At 36.3% G+C, this 21,279-nt stretch overlaps 1 protein-coding gene across 1 annotated transcript in view; it reads right to left on the bottom strand.

Moving 5' to 3' along the window:
• The window catches only part of BHD (folliculin), a 175,974-nt gene that overhangs the window by 83,850 nt on the left and 70,845 nt on the right, over positions 1-21,279 (bottom strand). Inside the window, exon 6 of the mRNA XM_090405342.1 lies at positions 15,461-15,609. Coding sequence (XP_090261468.1) covers positions 15,461-15,609 — 149 coding nt within the window. The remainder of the gene's footprint in view (positions 1-15,460; positions 15,610-21,279) is intronic.

Raw genomic sequence — 21,279 nt, forward strand, 5'->3', positions numbered from 1 at the left:
GGGAAGGAGTGTCCCAGGTTCGATTCCCATTGTAGACGTGAGGAATTTGAGGATCTTCCTCAGGCATAGCCAAGTTAGCCGGTCTTGGGCGCGGTCAGTAGGGTTTTTTCCCGCCAGTTTATCTGGCGTTTTTCATCCCGCAAACAGGCAAACCGTGAACATACACCTCTACAGTCAAAAATATATCCCCTCAGCGGCAGACCAGGTGACGGGTCGGTTGGGAGAAGTACTAACAGGTAGTCGCATCTAAGTAACACGCGGACCCTGCATAGGAAGCAGGAATAACGCGAAGAAGAAGAAGAAAAATTACTGAAATACAAAAGTAATTGAAAGAATAATGGCAAGATTTGCAGTAAGACCATTTAACATTACAAAGTGGTCCAGGTTTATTTCTTTTTCAGTACTTTTTGAAGTGGTGAATAGCAACTATAGCAACTTTTTGAAGTTATCTTGAAATCAGTACCAAATAGGGATACACTGATTATTGGAGGAGATTGGAATGCCAAGATTGAAACAGACAATGAGGAAATGGAAATAATAATAATGAACAAACATGAATGTGGAGAAAGTATAGAAGAGGAAAAGAGAATGTTTGAGTTTGACTTGAAGCATAACACATTAATTTGCAATAGAAAATTCCAGCAAAAACACTGCAGAAAGTGGACATGACAGTCACCTGATGGAAGAACATGCTAGAGCTGATACTCATAAGATGGGCCACATCAATCCAGCAGTAATTGAACGTTTCAAGGAGTAACACATTGAATTGGATCATAGATTAGTAACTGCCAACATGAAGTTGAAACTCAAATGATAGACGAAGGCAGTTTCAGTGTCAGAGAGAGATATAAGGGCACTGAGTGAGGAAATTACAGGGATAGCGCTTGAGGAAAGAAATGAAATCCATTATGGAAAAGGAACTGGAAGATAGAAACAGCTGCACTGTTATTTCTTTTTTCCAGTGGAGAGCAGTGCAAGAAACAGTCCCAGAGAGAGAGAAGTCAAAGAAGAAGTGGATCTCACAGGCATTAAAGCTAATAAAAGAGAAAAAAAAAGCATTAAAAATTAGGAGAGTATTTCTGTGGAAATGGAAGGGAGCTATAGAACCAAGATCAATGAAATGAAGAAGGTTGTTAGAAGAGACAAATCAAAGTGGTTAGAGAAACACTGTGGGAATATCAATATACACTATGGTGAATATAGAACAAGTATACAAGATGTTAGAAACATTAACAAGAAATGGAGCCCGAATCAGAAAACTTTAAAGATGAAAAGGATGAAATCTTGATGAACATAGAAGAAATAGGAGAGATGGACAAGATACTGCTCAGAGTTATATAAGACATAGGGAGATGTTGGGGTCCAAAAGAGGTTAATTGATGAACTGAAGGAAATATTACCACTAAGCACAGAGGGAGAGACAGATACACTGAGGGATGAGTTGCAAAGCATTTAAAGAACCATAAAAGCCCTGGGAATGATGAGATGATGTGGTAAATGCTGAAATATGATGGCAAGGTAATAGATGAACTACACAGGTTGTGTAACATTACATGGGATGAAAGAAAAGCACCCAAAAAAAAAATGGACAAGTCAAGTCTAATACCCATTCACAAAAAAGGAAGCAAAATGGACTGCAAAACTATAGAAACAGTTACTCTGAGTCATGTGGGAAAAGTATTTATGATGATAACAAAAAGAATAAGGAAACTAATGGAACAAAATCTATATAAGCAAGCAGGATTCAGAAGAGTCAGGAGTACTGTGCACCAAATATTAATGTTAAGATTAATTGTGGAGAAAGCTCTACATAAAAATATTCGTGCCTATTTTGTTGACTTTCTGAGAGCATTCAGCAGTATAAATCAGAAAGTGGCATAGGCTGTACTTGAATCTTAAGGCATGGACAGGAACCAGACATGTCTATTGCAGAATACCAATGATAATGCAGAGGCTGTTGTGAGAAATCGTGGTTCCAGCAAGAGGCATGAGACCCAATATCATCAAGCATCTTTATCATGTTTTTGGAAAGAACAATGGATGTCATAAAGGAGAATGTAATGGAAATTTCACTGATTAATAATATTTGAAGAGAAGAGGATGAAAAAGCAAATAAAGGTCAATGGACATAAGCTGGGAGAGATTGAGAACTTTGCATATCTAGGATGCAACATGAGGCATGATTTAGATTTTAAAGAAAGAGATAAGATCTCAGATAACAAACACAAACCTACAGGCAATGGAAAAGTAAACCAGTAAGCTTTGCCTTATGCTGAGACTGCTGGAAACATGCATTTTCACAAGTGCACTCTATGGGGTGAGAGAAAGAATACTGGCTTTTAAATTAACATGAATGGGTGCAAAGCAGCAAATGAACTGTATAAAAAGTAAACTGCAAAGAGAATCTAATGCAGAAAATAATTCAAAAGGAACTAAAGCTTTTTGGGCACATCTGCAGGATGGGTAAAATATTAAAACCTTGATGTTTGATACAACGTACAGTATAAACAAAAGAGGATAGCCGAGACAAGAGTGGGCAGTTGATGTGAAGGAGTGGTGCGGAAAGAGTTTGCAGGATTTGAGTTATCTGGCAATGGACAGAGAGAAAGATAAATGGCAAAAAATGGTGAAAAGAGCATCAGACATGAATGGGCACTGTTGATGATGGTGATGAATAGAGAGATGAATGGCCAGAAGAAAGAGGAAAAGGAAAAACACAAGGATTAAATTATGTAACAGTTTTTTCCCTGTTTTTATTAATTTTATATATTCTTTTTCATTTATTTTTTTTACCTAGTCTGGAAACCCGGTTTTAGAGAACAAACATGGAACAAGCCACTTCAGGCCTCAAATAAGCAGGGTGGTGGTCTCACATCGGGTGATGAAATTCATCTCCAACCTAAAGACAATCACAAATATCCATGCCTATGGCAAGATATGAACCTGCAACTTGTTGATTGGAGAGTGAGTATGCTATCCACTTAGCTAACCAGGCTGGCAGTTGCAGTGGTAAAGGTAATAAATGCATATAAGGATGGTTATTGAAGCCAACCCTTTTATCACAATGAAAAGCAACTATGGTTCACATATAATTTACTGTGTACATGCATATACTGCTATGAAACTTTCACCAAATTAATAAATTTTCACATTAGATGTAGAGAGAGAACATTAACTTTCTCTTAAGTTTATGCACAAGTTACAGAACATAGGTTCCTCTCTAACAATGACAACTACAATGCTACATTTGATATATATATATATGGAATATGCAAATTGCTGAGTGAGGCAAGTGACCGAAATGCATGGAGGCAGGGATGCAGCCTTGATATTGAGTAACTCAACCATTAGCAGGTTAATAATTATTGACTGTAATTATTAACCAGATAATTATAATAAGCACACTGAACCAAAAATCCCAATAGTTATCTAGGATGTTTAAGAATTTGTTCTCTTATGTGTAAAAGTAACAAAATTCTGGTTAAGGAATAATTCAAAATGAAACTTTTTAAGGCAATTATAATATACTGTTATATTATTCACTGTTACTCTTGTTTACCTATATTAAAAGCACAGTGTGGAAAGGAGGAGTTTAACAAACATGTAGCATTAAATGTGGATGGGAAAAGGTAGATAATTGATATTTGCTTTGAAGATATTAGCAAAAGAAGAATTCATACTACCTGGAGAAGTGTCAGAACCTTCAAGTGATAAGAATGGTACATATGTAATTAACTGTTAGAGGAGCTAAATTGTATTTTACTTTATATTTATTTATTTTTAGAAAACTAGAAAATTAAAGCACTGCACTTACCTCGGTTTTAATAAAAAATTAAATACTATTATTATTACTACTATTATATACTTTTATTCGTTATTATTCTTTTTTTTATGAGAACTGTATGCTCACTGTTAAAGAGCATACAATTCAGTCTCCTGCGAAGTATGGTCTGCGAAAAAAAGATAAGTTTCGATATTAATTCTTAGTGATATAACTTTAGTGTAATTTTAGTCTGGTTTAGTTATGATCGAGTGTGGTATGTTTACATTTCATAGTTAATCAATCTGAAGTACTTTTTTTCAGAATAACAGTTAACAGAGACAAAAAAATGGCAGTATGAACAAGGTCATCCAGACACATGGTGCAAAAATCAAGTGTGCTAAGTAGTGTGGATTTTACCAAGATAGCTCGTTGCTGGGAATGTAATATGTATGCATGGGCAAATATAGCAGATGTGTTTGTTGAGAGATTGAAACAGAGAAGTGAGAGAATGAGGATCTGTATAAAGTGTGATATGTTAATGGATTGCAGTGATTTGAATGAAAGTCAGGAACTGGAAGTGAAGCCAGATTAAAAGCAAAAGATAATGATGGACGTAAGACTAAGAATGACAGCCAAAAGAGTGAGTGTGAGAATATGAGTGTGGAATGTAATTGTGAATACAGAAATTATTAAAAAAGGAAAATCAGGATAATTATGGAAGCAGAAGTAAGTCTGATTGAAAAAGCAAGAGAGTTGGCATGACTGTGGAAATGAAAGAATGTCTGACTGACAGAGCAACAGCTGGAACAATTGCTAGAATGCAAGAGTTGAAGAATGAAATGATGTGTGCAGAATGAATTACACGATAAGAATGGAAGAGTGTGAAAAATTAAAATGAAAGATAGTGGAGATAAAAAAAAAAAAGTAGTAAATGACTCAAGAATAGCATTATAAGGAGATTCTATTATAAAAGGTGTGGTGGATGAGAGGGTACACAAGGTATGTTTTCCAGGAGGGAGAATAAACAGGGTGATTGAGGCACTGGATATGAGAAGTAAGCATGTGAGGGAGTTAGTGGTTGGGATGAATTATTTGGTTGGGCATAGGGAGAATGTGAGATTGGATATCAGGAAATTATTGAGGAGAGTGAAAGACAACAGTGTGGTAGGAGTGTTGCCCAAGAATGACTGCATCTGAATGGTTTTGGAGTGAGTCATTTGGGAAGGTTGCTGCTGGAAGGAAGTGTAATGAGTAATGCAAACAAGGTATCAGTGGAACTCAAAGATATTGTGAATGAGCAGGAGAGTGGATTAGGTGAGAGTGAAGTGATTGTGAATGGAGAAGAGAATGTGAGAAAACGAATGTACATTGGACAGGGTGACATGGTATAACAAGAGTAAATTCTGAAAGTGGTAATGAATGCATATATGTGGATGGTTAGCATAGGAATGGAATGGTCAGGAATACATGAGGAGTTTGCAGGGCAGAAGATGAGCAGACAGCAACAAGTAGGGAGAAGTCACAGATGGGGAAAAGCATGGGTGGGACTGGTTATAGACCAAGAAATGAATTGTTATGTTTATTTATAAATGCCACAAGCATCAGAAATAAGGGAGATGAAATTGTTGCATTGACTGAGTTTACGTACCTGAAAATAGAAAAAGTGAAACATGGTTGGATGAGAATGACATCTTGATGGGAATAGACATGGTGGAATATGATGTTTTTTTGGAAAGATAGGAAAGGCAAGAAGGTTGGGGAGTGCTGATGATGACAGCAGGGGAATTACGTCTGCGCAAGGTTGAGATACAAGGAGAAAAAAGTGGCAATGGTTTTGAAGCAAAATAGTGTGAAGTAGAGGTTATTAGAATGAGATATTTGGTGGGATGTTGCTACAGGCCAGGGAATATGAAAGGTGGAGACAAAGAAATGTATAGACAATTTGGCTTAGCGAGAAAGCAAAGGGTGATCATTATGGGTGATTTTAACTATGGCAATATTGATTGGAATGAAGAGATAGCATTAGAGAATAAGGAGAATCAATTTCTCAAGTTATTAAGAAAGCAATAATCTTAGGCAGTATGTAAAGGAGGACACACAAGGATTAAGAGTCTTAGTTGTGGTTATATCATCAGAGGACGTGATTGTGAATGGAGTGTATAATCTTCCCCAGGTTGGCAAGAGTGACCATGAAGTGATCACCTGGCTTGTAACCAATTACATGAGAAATTCTATAAAGAAGGGACATATGTGGAACTACAAGGCTGTGTAGTTCCACATATATATATATATATATATAAACATTCTGGGGGGGGGGCTATAGCATGGGAAGAGGAATTGAGTGGGAAGGATACAGATGCTGTCGCATTGATCAAGAGCTATTTAACAGCAGCAATGTCTGTGTATTGCCCAAAGGTGAAAAGACTAAATAGGATAGGAGTAAAATGGATGAATGAAGAGATTAAGCATGAAATCTGGAAGAAGGCACTGTGGAGGCAACACAAGATGAATGTTGGCAATGATCAGTTGCATGAAGAGTACAAAGAGCAAGCCAGGAAGGTAAAGGCAGCAAAAGTACAGTATGAAAAGAAATTAGCCAATCAAGCTAAGAAAAATCCTAGTGAGCTCTTTTGATATGTGGTAAGTAGAAGGAAAGTGACTATGGGAGGATGATGTTAGTTGATGATACTGGCAGATTTGTAACCAATCCAGACACATAACTGAATTATTCGATGATTGGTTTATAAGTGCATTTCATCCTCATGATCGCAACCACAGAAGAAGATGGAGTATAGAGGATATGGCGGCGGCGGGGGGGGACTGATGGTGAGTGAGCAAGAAATATATGAGGAATTAAGTAAACTTGAATCCTATTGCCTTATTAATATTAATTAATAAGGCAATAGGATTTGACAGCATATCAGCATGTGTTTCGAGGAAATACTCTATGGAATTAACAGCACCTATGGCACAAATATTTAACATGAACCTTGCAACAGGGCAAGTCCCAATGGAGTGGAGGGAGGGAAAAATTGTTCCACTGCACAAACCGAGGGGTGGGTGGGAAATAAGACTAAGGCTATAAATGATAGAAGTTGGAGTCATTGTTGTATTAGAGAAGTTGGTGAGGACTAGGATTCAGAAGTGGGTTGATAATAGCAGTATTCTTTATGATGGTCAGCATGGGTTTGTTAGGGAGAGATCATACTTCAACAATCTGCTTATGTATTACAACAAGGTGACAAATTCAGTTGATAAAAGTGATTCATATACAGTGGTGTACAAAGGCCTTTGATAGACTGCCACGTGATAAGCCAGTAGCTAAAACAGATGGAATAGGTGACTGGCTGTTAGACAACCACAGGAATCTGGGACCATTATTGTTTAACTTGTGCATTAATGACATTGGAAACTGGCTTAACTGGAGATGTGCAGCTGTTTGAGGATGATGCAAAAGTTAGGAAGAGCTATGAGAAGCAAAGAGATGTTGTGGCCTTGTAGTAAGATCTGAATAGACCATGTGAGTGGGCAAATGAGTGGAGCTTTCAATTTAATGTTGCAAAGCACAAGGTTTTGAAATTTAACAATTAGTGGAGAAATTTTGAAGGAAATGGAGAGATGAGAAATCTGAGAATGATGGTGGACAGAGACCTGAAGTTTAGAGATCACATTGCTAAAATTGTAAGAACTTTACAATGGATTATGATGATAATGAGGAGGACAATGACATGCAGAAGCAAAGAGGGCATGGTTCCCTTGTATAAAGCTTTGATCAGGTAGCATATGGACTACTGTGTGCAGATTGGGTAGCTTGCTTTTCGGGGGGGGGGGGGAGAAGAGATGAGGATGTATTGGAGAAGGTCCAGAGAAGATTTACTAGTCAGTGTCAGGTCTAGAGCTTACTTAAGGCCAAATAACTGGGAGGAGACCTTCACATTGCCTTTCAAGAATGCGAAGAACCGACTAGAGCTTCCAACCTAATATCCAATCTTCACCTTCATGTGGTGTATCTCATCAGCAGGTATCCAGGTACTGAAAGAACAAGGATGTGCTAGCAATTTGGACTTAGCTAACCAAACTTTGGTGGGAATATAGAAAATAAACATAGATAAAACATAGATTTGCCGTCCTGGTTGGCCAAGTGGTTAGCGTGTCCGCTCTCCAGCCAAAAGGCTGAGAGTTCGAATTCCACCATGGGCATGGATGTTTGTGATTGTCTGTGAAAATATTAGTGGTGATAGTGGGCGGTAGATGGCATTGGTGTAGGCAATTTGGACTTAGCTGACCAAACTGTACTCTCTATTGGCTTGAACTACAAATGCATAAGATGGCAGAACATGATGAAATTTCATGCCAGCTTGTGTGTGTCACCTAGTTAAACAGGGACTGCTGTTTTCGTCAGGGAACGGGTAAACAGTGAAAAGTCAGCTACTAGAACAAGCTCCAACTCAACATCTAGAAGAAAAAGAAGAACAAATCCAATGTCAAAATAACTGAAAATAGGAACAATCAATATAAGGAATATTAATGGAAAGGAAATCGAATTTTCAGAAGATTTGGAAAAGTACCACATTACTGACACAAAGAAGAGAAAGAATTTTTTGAGTCATTCGAACAGGCAGCTGATGAAGAAAATGGAAAAAGTGGTTCTTATTGGAGCAGCAGAGTAGGAAATGAATCCCACCAAGTATATAGGAATGTTTTGGAGAAATTTAGAAAGCAGGACAAAGCTAATAATATTGGTAAATATTGGCTGGATTTCTGTTCCACCAAGTATATAGGAATGTTTTGGAGAAATTTGGAAAGAAGGACAAAGCTAATAATATTGGTAAATATTGGCTGGATTTCTGTTCAGGACACAGACTAGTCATTACTAACATCATGTTCCAACATAAAGATGTGCACAAGTTCACGTGGAGAGAAGAAACAAGAAAATCTTCATTGGCTACATTATTACTGATAGTGATATCTTCATGCTGATTCAGGATAAAAGAGTGTACACAGGATTTGAAATTGGAAGTGATCCATCACAGTGCTAAGCAGGATAAAAATTGATATTACATTGAAAATAATAGTATATAAGAAAGTTTTAAAATGAATTAAAGTTGAGCAGCTTTTACTGGTAAACTGTAGGCTCGACTACACAAACATTATTGAAGAAAATTTGAAGCAGTTTGAAAACAAGAACCAAACCTTGGAGTCTCATGGCAAACTCTGAAGAAGACATTAACTGAATCAGCTAGGAGGGTATGTAGGCAAAGCTAAAGAAGCAGTACTGGAAAAGTACTGCTTCTTTTGAAGAAGCAGTACTTCAAAAGCTAAAGAAGCAGTACTGGAAAAGAAGAAAGTATACCAAAAAGTCCCTAGCAATAAGTTGGCAGATGCCCTAAAAGAATAGATAAAAATGTAAGAGAGCTAAGCTATTTAAAAGTAGTTAAACGAAAGTCATAAGAAGACTTTGGTGGGAACAAAGATAAAACATAGATTTGTCGACCTGGTTAGAATATCCGCTCTCCAGCAAAAAGGCTGCGAGTTCAAATCCCGCCGTGGGCATGGATGTTTGTAATTGTCTGTGAAAATACTAGTGGTGATAGTGGGCGGTAGATGATGATGGTAGTTGCAGTTCTTTGTAGTTAGTGGACTGAGTGGCGGAGACAGAGAGTTGTAGAGTAGGTATTCTCCCTCAATGAGTCTTTGGACTCCTTGCAGGTGTCATGTAATAATAATAATAACATCAGGAATGAAGTGGACTGTTCTGAAAACTATTAAAAAAGCTCAGAAATGGAGTAAAAAGTACTATAAAAGGATTACTTTAATTAAGGGGATATTAAATCCCACATAGTTTTAAAACCGAATAAGAAACTCAAAGATTGAAATCAGAGAGTTTCTTGCCGAATATAGTAAACTATAAAGTATCGGCGACACTAGCGTTAGCCAATGCAAGTGATCCTAGTACGTAGTACAAAACCAGGGCAACTCGTTGCAAAGGTGGGGAAAGTTCAGATCGCTATTCTTAGGTATTTTCCATAATGTAAAAACACATTTCCTAGGAAATGTATGCTGTTATTACATTATGGAGGGAGGTCACTACCCAGACCGGTTTCAGCCTTTTTTGAGGCTTCATCAGTGAGTAGCTAGACCTAATACCAAAGTGTATAGCGAAAAGAACTTATGTACTAGCTCTTTATACTTAAGTAACTTAATGGTTGCACCTGTTTGGAAAACTCGTTCGCAGAGTACATAAGTTCTTTTCGCTATACACTTTGGTATTAGGTCTAGCTACTCACTGATGAAGCCTCAAAAAAGGCTGAAACCGATCTGGGTAGTGACCTCCCTCCATAATGTAATAACAGCATACATTTCCTAGGAAATGTGTTTTTACATTATGGAAAATACCTAAGAATAGCAATCTGAACTTTCCCCACCTTTGCAACGAGTTGCCCTGGTATTGTACTACGTACTAGGATCACTTGCATTGGCTAACGCTAGTGTTGCCGATACTTTATAGTTTACTATATTCGGCAAGAAACTCTCTGATTCCAATCTTTGAGTTTCTTATTCGGTTTTAAAACTATGTGGGATTTAATATCCCCTTAATTAAAGTAATGTTTTCATTGCCGAAATGAAGCTTATTAGCTCTTTATACTTAAGTAACTATAAAAGGAATTAAACTTGATAAAGGTGACATGAAAAACTGAAGATAAGGATATACTGGATGTCTGAAGTAATTAATTTGAAATACTTAAATGAAACAAGCATGACAGAACAATATTAGAACATTTTCAAGAGGAATGCAAAGAGGAGAACATATCAATACTTGAGATAGAAAAAGTCATCAAAAATTTGAAATGTAGAAAGGCAGCTGGAGTAGATGATATTTGACCAGAAATGCTTAAGTATGGACGTATAAAAGTTTTGCAGTGGCTACACAGCATAATTCAGAGGGCTTGGTCAGAAGGCTGAATTCCAGATGATTGGAGTAGAGCTCTAATAGTTCCCATCTATAAAAAATGGTATAAAGCTGAATGTGTGAATTACAGAGGAATTTCTCTACTAAGTGTTCCATGTAGGATTTATGCAAGCATACTAGAAACGAGGTTTAGAAAGACTGTGGAAGAAAAACTTGGAGAAGAACAAATGAGTTCAGTCCAAATCGAGGTTGTCAAAATCAGATTTTCACTTTAAGACAAATAGTTGAGAAATTGTGGGAAGATCTGTATTTAAGTTTTTGGAACTGGATAAAGCATATGACAAAGTGCCCAGAGAAAAGCTTTTTTTTTGAAAACACAACAATTATATAGGGTAAATGGTATATTATAGAAAGCAGTACATAATCTATATTTAAGTTGTAAGTCAGCAGTTATAATTGAAGAAAATACAGGAATGGATTGATATAAAATCAGGAGTAAGACAAGGATGCACATTATCTCCACTGTTATTCATCATCTATATAGATCACATTATGAAAGAAAGTGGCATCAAGCCTGATATTAGAACTGGAGATGACAAACTTAACTCTTTGCTTTATGCAGATGATGTTGTACTCCTTAACACAACTAGTGCAAGTCTCCAGGATTCTCTAACTAAATTGAATAATAGGAGTAACAAATTTGGCAACAATAAGAAGACCAAAACTATGAAAATAGACAGGGCTTAGAAAACTTCAACTGCATTCTGAATGGAGATCCTATAGAACAGAGCTTCCCAAACTGTGGCCCACGGCCCCCTTGGGGACCATTACTTTTATTGAGGGGGCCGTGAAATAATGAAAACAAATTTAAAATGTTTTAAAATGAAGTAGTTTTTTTTTATCTTAAAAGAAACACATTTAATTTTTATTATTTCTTTTTTGTTAATTTTTTAATATTTCAATGGAAAAAATCACACATTGGTGTTGGTTTAGAAATTTATTATGTCTGTATTACGATTTGTTTTTTCGATGGGGGCCGTGAAATATTTTAATTTTTCCAAAGGGGCCTTTTACATCCATATGTTCGGGAAGCACTGCTATTGAAGAAGAAGTAAAATATTTCAGCTACTTAGGCACAGTGTTTTAGTAAAGATGGCAGGTTAAATCTGGACATAGACAACAGAATAAACAAAGTTGGTATAGTGGGTAGCCAGCTAAATAAATTTATATGGAATAAGAGAGAAATTAGCTAAAACCAAATTAGCAGTATACAAGACAGTGTTGAAACCAGTTTTAAGTTATGGATCTGAGAGTTGGGTTAGAAATAAAGTACTTGATCAAAGACAAAAGACTACAAATGTGAGAGTTCTGAGAAAAACTGGTAGAGTGAACAGATGGCATCAATGAGAAAATCATGTTAAATATAGAAAGCATTAGGAAGGAACACATGACATTCTTTGCATCCAAGAATGTGTAAGCAGAGCTAATCTAAGGGGGGGGGGTACTGGCTAGTTAATTAGAATGGATGAGGAAAGGTTAGCAAAACAGGTGTTTGATGCCAATATGGCAGGATAGAGATCTATAGGAAGACCAGGGTCTAGGTGGACTGATTCAATAGGAAGCAGCTTAGAATCACGAAATGTTAGATATGACAATATTGAAGTGCTCACAAGTAATAGACTGATTTGGAGGAAAAATGTGAACAGGAGGTTAACAATAATGTAAGCCTAATCTAGTGCTGTCTTAGTTGTCTGAACATCCCTTGAAGGTATGTGTCAGGTCAACGTATTATGAGGATACATTAAAGGGAATGCAATTTACAGAGCTAGTTTACCAATCAAGAGAAGAAGATGCAATATGATTGAGACATGTGAGTCTCAATCATATTGCATCTTTGCAGTTTGGTGAGAGATTGTTTCCAGATTAATGTGGAGAAGATAATTCATAGAGTAGAAGGAGGCAAGGGTAGAACTAGTGGCCATCCATGGAAGCTGTATAAGGAGGGATGATTGAGCAGAAGAGCGAGAAGCAGGTTCTTTGCATGGAGAGTGATTGGTGAGTGGAATGCATTGTTTGAAAGTGTGGTGAGTGTGGAAACTGTGAATGGGTCTAAAGCACAGTTTGATGATCTTTTGCATGAGATAGTAGAGACCTCCGTGATGAGTCCTTTGACTCAATGGAGGTCAGATGTTAATAATAATAATCATTTATTCATAGAATTTTTTTCAACACATTGTGAACTTCTTCAGTGAATCATTTAAAACAAGAAACAAAAACAAACATGGAACATGGAAAGAGAATTGCTTGGGAGAAAAAGAAGATACTGTAGATGAATTCCCATGTACCGTATTTTTCCATGTATAAGACGATACTTTTTACTAAAATTTTTAGACCAAAAATTGGGGGTCATCTTATACACAAGGGGTAACTGGTTGAGAGACCCACAGTTGCCATGGCGAAACTGCTGGTACCTTGTCTCCACAAACAGGCTTCCGCCAATCACCAGCCTTTGTTAACCTGTTGATTGACGTCATTAACAGCTGATTCTGAATAAACCAATCTGAAAGCATTCATACGCCTGCAGCTCGTTGGCAGAGTAAGTTAATGCATTAATAATATTTTGAGCACTAGCCCATAAAAATGTCCGAAAATAAAAAACGATTGTCATATTCTTCAAAATTCAAGTTAAAAGTCATCAATTATGCAAAACAACATGGAAATAAAGCTTCAGAGAGACAGTTTGGACCTCTTTCCACTGAGTGTATGATTAGACAGTGGAGATGTTTAAAATAGTGATTTCTTAATTCTGGGTTCGAAAAAGTAGGGTTCGTCTTATACATGGAAAAGTACAGTAATGACAGATTTGGTGGTGAACGTATAACCTGGAATTGAAAGAAAATAAATTGAGGGCAGATGTGATTTAGATGACAATAGCTGATAGCTGGCTTTTGGTGTATGAATCCAGGAGAGGGGGATTCTAGTGTTTTAGATTCAGATTGTACTTTACAAGCTAGCATTTCACCTTTTTAATCTTTCCTACTCAGCTGACATCTATTTTACTGCATGGAGACAAACCTACAAATGTTTAGCCCATTAAAAAAAAAGGAGAGAGGGTGAGAAAAGTCACCCAACAAATCTCGAATTGCTCTTATTTCAGTTCTTTAAAAACATAGAGAATTCATCAAGAGCAAATTTTTCATCACCTGGAGGCAAACTAGCTAATTAGTGACTAAATTTCATAATTCTCGATTAACAGCTAATCTCATCCACACTGCCTATCTTTGGATTCAAGCAATGGAAAGGTTTGGTGCAACTCATCTGGTTGCTCTCAACAGTTTACTGAGCATGCCTCTGGTATAGAAGCATGCTCAGTAAACTATCATCCTATAGTCTGTTTGTATCCTTTACAACTGGTTAACTAGCTTCTTCTCAACCAGGAACCTGTACTTCCACCCACTCTCTTCCTCCTGTACATAAATGACTTGCTCTCACTGACTTCAAATTCCATATGCAATTTTGTTGATGACAGTACACTCCATTTCTCTTTTTCATTTAACAAACTTTGTAGTACCCAATCATTAGAAGTTTCAAGAGATTTACCATAACAATACACTAAACTTTGATCTTTTGCTATACTTCAATGGGACAAGGACAATCTTGTAAACTTCAATGAACAAAACACTAATTTCTTGCAAGAAAGATCTCTATCTTTCTTGCAAGAAATTAGATAACTTTTGATATTACTCAGGTATCTAAACATAATCAGATCTCCCTTCTTGGGCTGACTTACACCTCCAGCCTTTCTTGGTATAAGCACATTTTAGCTTTAGTTTCTGCAACAACAAAAAAAACAAAACAAAAAAAACTGTGTACTTTTCTGCTCATATTAACTCAAGGTACTATTTCTCATCATGTACACTTAACAGTATATAAATCCCAAATCAGCCCCACCATGGAATATTGTCTCACACATATGGGGAAGTGCATGCAAATCCTCTCTAAGAATGCTTGATGATGTTCAGAAGAGGGCAATCTGGTTAATTGATGATCCCTCTCTCACAGATCTGCTCCAATCCCTCTTTTCTGTAGATGTTCAGTTTCTGCCATATGCCTATTCTACAGGTACTTTCATGAACAATGCTCTGCTGAACTGCTCACTATCCTTCCTCCACCTTCTTCCAAAACTGTAAAAATAGCTGCTAGGCAACACTCATTTACAAGTTCCAAAAGTACCAAACCAACTGCTTTTCCTCTTCTTTCATTTCCATCTCTACCTCCGTTTCAGAAGATGTAAGGATGTAAAGGGAGTAAGATTTTCTTGCATGAAAAACAGTAATAATACATATTACTTATTTTCCTTTCAGTGATGTGGCCATAAGCTATTTCACAGAAGCAGAAACTACCACCACACAAAAATGACTGCAACAATTGTGGTTACAGCCATAGTCATGGAGAGTTGTGACACCCAAGAATTTGAATTTCACCACTTATTAGACTTCTCAATTTTAGGAGCTGGTTATTCTTTGTGATTTTGAAAATAAAACATTTCTAAAAATAATTGAAAACAAATCAAAGATCTATATATAATCATTACTTTTAAGAGAGTTATTTTAATAAAGTGAAATAAAATCTCTTCAAGAACCAATACTAATTTCTTTGATATATATCAGTAATTAGCTTTCTTATACTGATTTTAAATTTTAATTATAAACCATAGACTCATTTTAGATTATGCATTTTTAGGGGGTAAAAAAGTGCAGTTGTACTTAATCAAGATGTAAGCATACCTTTTGCAACTCCCTCAGAGATATAACTTCACAAGAATCCCTTTCTTCAAGAAAGGGTGGTTCCTGTTCAGGCTCATTTTGCTGGTTTGATAATGGAAGGCACTCTGACATTTTTTTAGTGTGAATTTTAATAAATCCTTCCTCAGTTTCTACAAGCAAAAATGTAAGTGAAATACACTATGGACAAATAGTACTGTAAAATCTCAAATTTCTTTTCTAACTGATAAAGCATTTTTTTTCAAAATTCTCAATATTTACATCAAATAAATGAAAATACTGCACTGTATCTAGTACTGACTAAAACTGAACAATCATAAAAGAGAAATTGCATGGAATTCCTTCTATAAAAATATTATTAAATACTTGTCCATTGCAATGATATTTGATAGGATACAGTATGAACTATGGGACAAACAGGGATTGACACGAAGCTGGTGGTATGGATAAGGTGACTGATGGACACACACACACACACACACACACACACACACACACACACACACACACACACACACACACACACACACACACACACACACACACCAGAGAGTAGTATATGTAGAGCTGAATCAAAGAGAAGGCAGGAAAAAACAGTGGTGTGCCACAGGGCTCTGTATTAGGTCTGGTGCTGTTAATTTGTATATAATAATACTGGAAATGATTTGGAAGGGGGAGAGGAATATCCATTGTTGCCAATGAAAAAGAGCAATAATTAAAAGTAATGCAGAGATCTACAGGATGACTAAATAGACTGGTAGTCTGGACACAGGATAATGCCTGCTAATTCAGTGTATTATAGCACATTGTTATGCATTGTAGGATGAAAAAAATTACAGCCACATATTAAGTAGGGTCTGTAAGAAATTGATTAGGTTAATAATTTAATGATTTAAGGTGCACAGAGCTGACATTCAGCATACATTTGCAAAAGCTGGTAAAATATCTCAAAGGACCTTGGGTATTAAAAAATACAGGAAGTATTATTCCTCTTTATAAGGTTTTAACATGGCTGCATATTAAAGCCTTACAGAGAGGCTTTAATATGACCACATCTGGAATATTATGCACATATCTGGATGCCATGAGTTTCTTGGGAAGAGGTAGAAAGGATTCAGAGATAAGTGACCAAAATAATTGCTTGTTTGTGGAGTGTTCCCTATGAATACAGATTGGAGGTTTCTGAGTTACAAAGTTTAGCAATGCAAAAAAGAGGGGATATGAAAGAATCATAAGTTATTAAAGGGGTTGTACTAAAGAAATTTTAATATATGACTAAATGGGAGAGAACAAGGGATCATTCCTAGAAGCTAGTAAGAGTGTGGTTAGCAAGTATGAAGGACTAGATTTTTTGCTTGGTGTGTGATAAATAACTGGAATGGGTTGCCAGAGGTAGTCACGAATGCTTTGTCAACGAATAAGAAGTATAAGCATTGTGTCAATAACAATTAGTGGGAGTCTTTGGACTTGTTGGAGAGGCCATATAATAATAATAAAGTTATTTTTTCTCCTTTTATTTCTTTTTTAATCCAAGAGAGAGATTACTGGCCTAGTAAATGGAAAGTTTAAAGACCTCAGGAAGTTAAAGAGGAAGTGAAGGAAAAGAAGAAAGCATATCAAAAATTCCTGTCAAACAAGTCAGCTTGTACTCTTAGAAAATATAGAGACAAATGCAAGAATGCTAAAGACTGTGTAAAACTAGCTAAACAAAAGTCATGGGAGGACTTTGGCAAGAATATAGAAAATAAATATCAAGAAGGTGGCAAAATATTCTGGAGGTTGTTGAAGAAGCTTAGAAATGGAGGAAAGAGTGCTGTAAAAGATGTTAGAGATGATAAAGGTGACATGAAAATGGGAGAAAAAGATATCCTTGAAGTATGGAGTAATTACTTTGAAAAACTGCTAAATAAAACAAGCAGTGATGACAGTACAGTGGTAAAAAACACTGACCAGGCATGTAGTCAGGAATACATATCCATACTTGAAGTAGAAGAAGCCATCAAAGGCTTGAAATGTGGAAAGGCAGCAGGAGTAGATGATATTCGACCAGAAATGCTGAAGTATGGTGGTATAAAAGTCTTACAGTGGCTGCACTGCATAGTTCAGAAAGCCTGGACAGAGGGACAAATTCCTGATGATTGGAGTAGAGCTCTCATAGTACCCATATATAAAAAGGGAAATAAAACTGCATGTGAGAATTACAGAGGTATTTTCCTACTGAGTGTTCCTGGCAAGATCTATGCAAGTATACTTGAGAAACGGTCGAGAAGAATTGTGGAAGAAAAGCTTGGTGAAGAACAAGCTGGATTCAGGCCAAATAGAGGCTCAGGATCGGATCTTCACTTTATGACAAATAGTCAAGAAAGCATGGGAATATAACAAAGATCTGTATTTAAGTTTTGTCGATTTGGAAAAGGCATATGACAAGGTGCCAAGAGAGAAGCTATTCAATACGCTGCAGTTATATGGTGTCAATGGGGCATTATATCAAGCAATACTTAGTCTTTATTTGAGTTGTAAGTCAGCAGTTAGAATTGAAGGAAGTACAGGAAGATGGTTTAATGTTAAATCTGGTGTGAGACAAGGATATACATTATCCTCTCTGTTATTCATTATCTATATGGATCACATTATGAAGGAAAGTGGTATTAAACATGATATCAAAATTGGAGATGTTAATGTCAGCTCTTTGCTTTATGCAGATGATGTTATACTTCTAAATAAATCCGCTACAAGTTTGCAAGATTCTCTGACTAAATTGAATAGCTGTTGTAATAGATATGGTATGACGGTCAGCAATAAAAAGACAAAGACAACGAAAATAGGCAGAATCATTGAAAATGTCAACTGTGTTGTGAATGGAGAACCTGTGGAACAAGTAAAACATTTCAGCTATTTAGGCACGATTTTTACTGAAGATGGTAAATTAAATATAGAAATAGACAACAGAATCAGCAAAGCTGGCATGTTGGGAAGTCAACTGAATAAATTCATATGGAATAAGAGAGAAATTAGTCGGAACACTAAATTAGCTGTATACAAGACAGTGTTTAAACCAGTTTTAACTTATGGATCTGAAAGTTGGGTCAGAAGTAAAACACTTGACCATAGACCACAGATATGAGAGTCCTGAGAAAGATTAGAGGCGTGAACAGATGGCATCAATGGCAATATCATATTAAAAACGAGGATATTAGGAAAGAACTTGACATTGTCAGCATCCAGGAATGCGTTAAGCAGAGCTAATCTCAGGTGGTATGGTCACTTAAACAGAATGGGCGAAGAAAGATTAGCAAAACAAGTGTTCTCTGCTAGGTTGGCAGCAAAACGACCCAGAGGAAGACCAAGATATAGGTGGATTGATATGGTACAAAGTGCCTTAGACGATAGAAATATAAGATCTGATAACGTTGGAGTCTTGACAAGTAACAGACTGATTTGGAGGAAAATTGTAGATAGGAAATTAATAATGATGTAATTTTTTTTCATGTAGTACTATCATATCCTGTACATCCCTTGAGGGTACACGGCAGGAATTTGATGATGATGATGATGACATATTCTTTTTTTCAACAAAAACTTAATGGATTGTTATCAATGATTTATAAATAATGATTCGTTAATCTAAACAGGAAAGGAAACAATCACAGACAACAATAATAAAAATATATATTGCATAAAATGTAATGCAAACGATTCGATGTGTAGACTGTGTTGTAAAGAATGCCTGCAAATTCTTGAATGTGTAGAGCGAGTTTGAAGGATGAAGGGATTTATATAAAAGGAATAGTTGACACTTGAATGAATTTGGTATCAGGAGTCTTGAGAAATTATGAGATCTAATACAGAGAGTCAGGGAAACTAGACTATAATCTCTGTGTAAGAGCTAAGTTATGCAACTATATTAATGATACATATGATCACAATAATAGGGGTGATTTTGATGAAAAGATCTTTGTATTCTTTGTCTCTAGTTTGGGTTTATTAAGTATGGGTATCGATGTCTGCACAAGTGAAGTTAGATATGAACAGATATCTGAAAGTTGCCCATCTTGATCACATAATCCACAAAAGAGAATGCACAAGAAAGCCCAGAGATATCTTATTATGTCTGTGCACAAATGCCAGGAGTACAAGGAAATTTAGTGAAAATGTTGTGGCCTCATTATGCTGGGATTAGTGAAACCTGGCTCTCAGAGGCAGATTTACTAACTGGTGTTGAGTGTAAAAGGTACAGCATTTTTAGGAAAGATAGACAAGACAGGAGAGAAGGGGAGGGGAGTTAATGATATTATATGATTTCAGTCCAGTTAGGGTTGATAGCTATGACTGCAATATTAGTAACAGTTTTCCAAGCAGCAGTGAGTATGAAGCTATTTGGTGTGATGTGGAGTCTAACAAGATCAAATACATGGTGGGATGTTGCCACAGACCTAGTGAATCAGCTGTTAGTGATGATGAACTCCATTGCCAAATAACATTAATGAGTACGAAATAATTAATCATCATTGGTGACTTTAATTACCTGAATATTGCTTGAGTAGAAGTAAAAGTGAAAAAGAAGAAGCCAAATACATTGAGTTTGCATGACAACTTCCTTTAGCAGCAGGTGATAGAAGGAATTTGAGGTCAAAGAGTGTTAGATCTGATTATAATGTCAGAGGGGGATTCAGTAAATGATGTAACAATTCTCTCCAGTTGGTTTTAGTAATCATGCCGTACTGATGTGGGAAGTAACTAACTGTATGGATATTCCATTTAGAAAAGATTATATGCTGAACTTCAAAGCAGGAAATGATGACCAGCTGAGGAGAATACTAGGTTCGATCCCATGGTATCGGCTAGATGAGAGGAATATTGGTAGTGTTTGGATATTGGAAGTATTTAAAAAATGCATAAATGATGTAATATCAAAATGTGTGATGAAAAGATGGAATGGAAGAAATACCATATGAATAAGGATGATGTCTGGTATCAAAATTATAAGGTGCGGGCCAGAAGATTACAACTATTGCATGGAAAACGAAGTATGAGTATGAATTGAAACTGGTTACATAAGCAAAAGACAACCCAAAAAGAATTTTATCATTATGTTGTAAGTAAAGGAAAGCACGAATATGAAAAAAAAAAAAAAACTCTTATCAATTCAGAAAGTATGCAGGTGAGTGATGCAGAAGAGTCAGTCATTGAGCTCGATGTTACTGCTACTTCTACATTGGACGAAGAAACTCAGGTATATGAGGATGAGGTGCTACAGATGTTGCACAAACTAAATATTAATTCAGCAACAGCGACTGATGGGATATCAGCATGGATGCTAAAAGATGAATTGACTGTATAATTTGAGTCTCACAGGGAAGATTCCATAGGAGTGGAAAGAATGTATAATAATCCCATTGCACAAGGGTGGCACAAAGAGTGATGTGCCTACCAACATACCAGTATCTCTGGAATGGTGATGAAGATTTTGGAAAACTTGGTAAGAGATTGCATACAGAAATGGATTAACAGAGAATCTATACTTTGCAATGAACAAAATGAGCTTATAAGGGAAGGTCATGTTTGAATTAACTTCGTAAATTTACAATAGCACAGGTTCCAAGAGAGTGGAAAGAAAGTAAAATTGTTCCATTGTATAAAGGTGGTGATAAGGCTGTGGCAACAAATTATAATCTAATATGCATATCCAGAGTTAAGGTATTGGAGAGATTGATGGGAACTAGGATACAGAAATGGGTTGACAGCAGCAGTATTCTCTGTAGTTGTCAGCATGGGCTTGTTAAAGAGAGATCATGTTTTACTAACTTACTTATGTACTATAA

The sequence above is a fragment of the Typopeltis vanoorti genome, chromosome 15 (assembly GCF_054136105.1).
Source record: "Typopeltis vanoorti isolate ZY-2024b chromosome 15, IOZ_Tvanoo_1.0, whole genome shotgun sequence".
In the NCBI taxonomy this organism is placed as follows: Eukaryota; Metazoa; Arthropoda; class Arachnida; order Uropygi; family Thelyphonidae; genus Typopeltis; species Typopeltis vanoorti.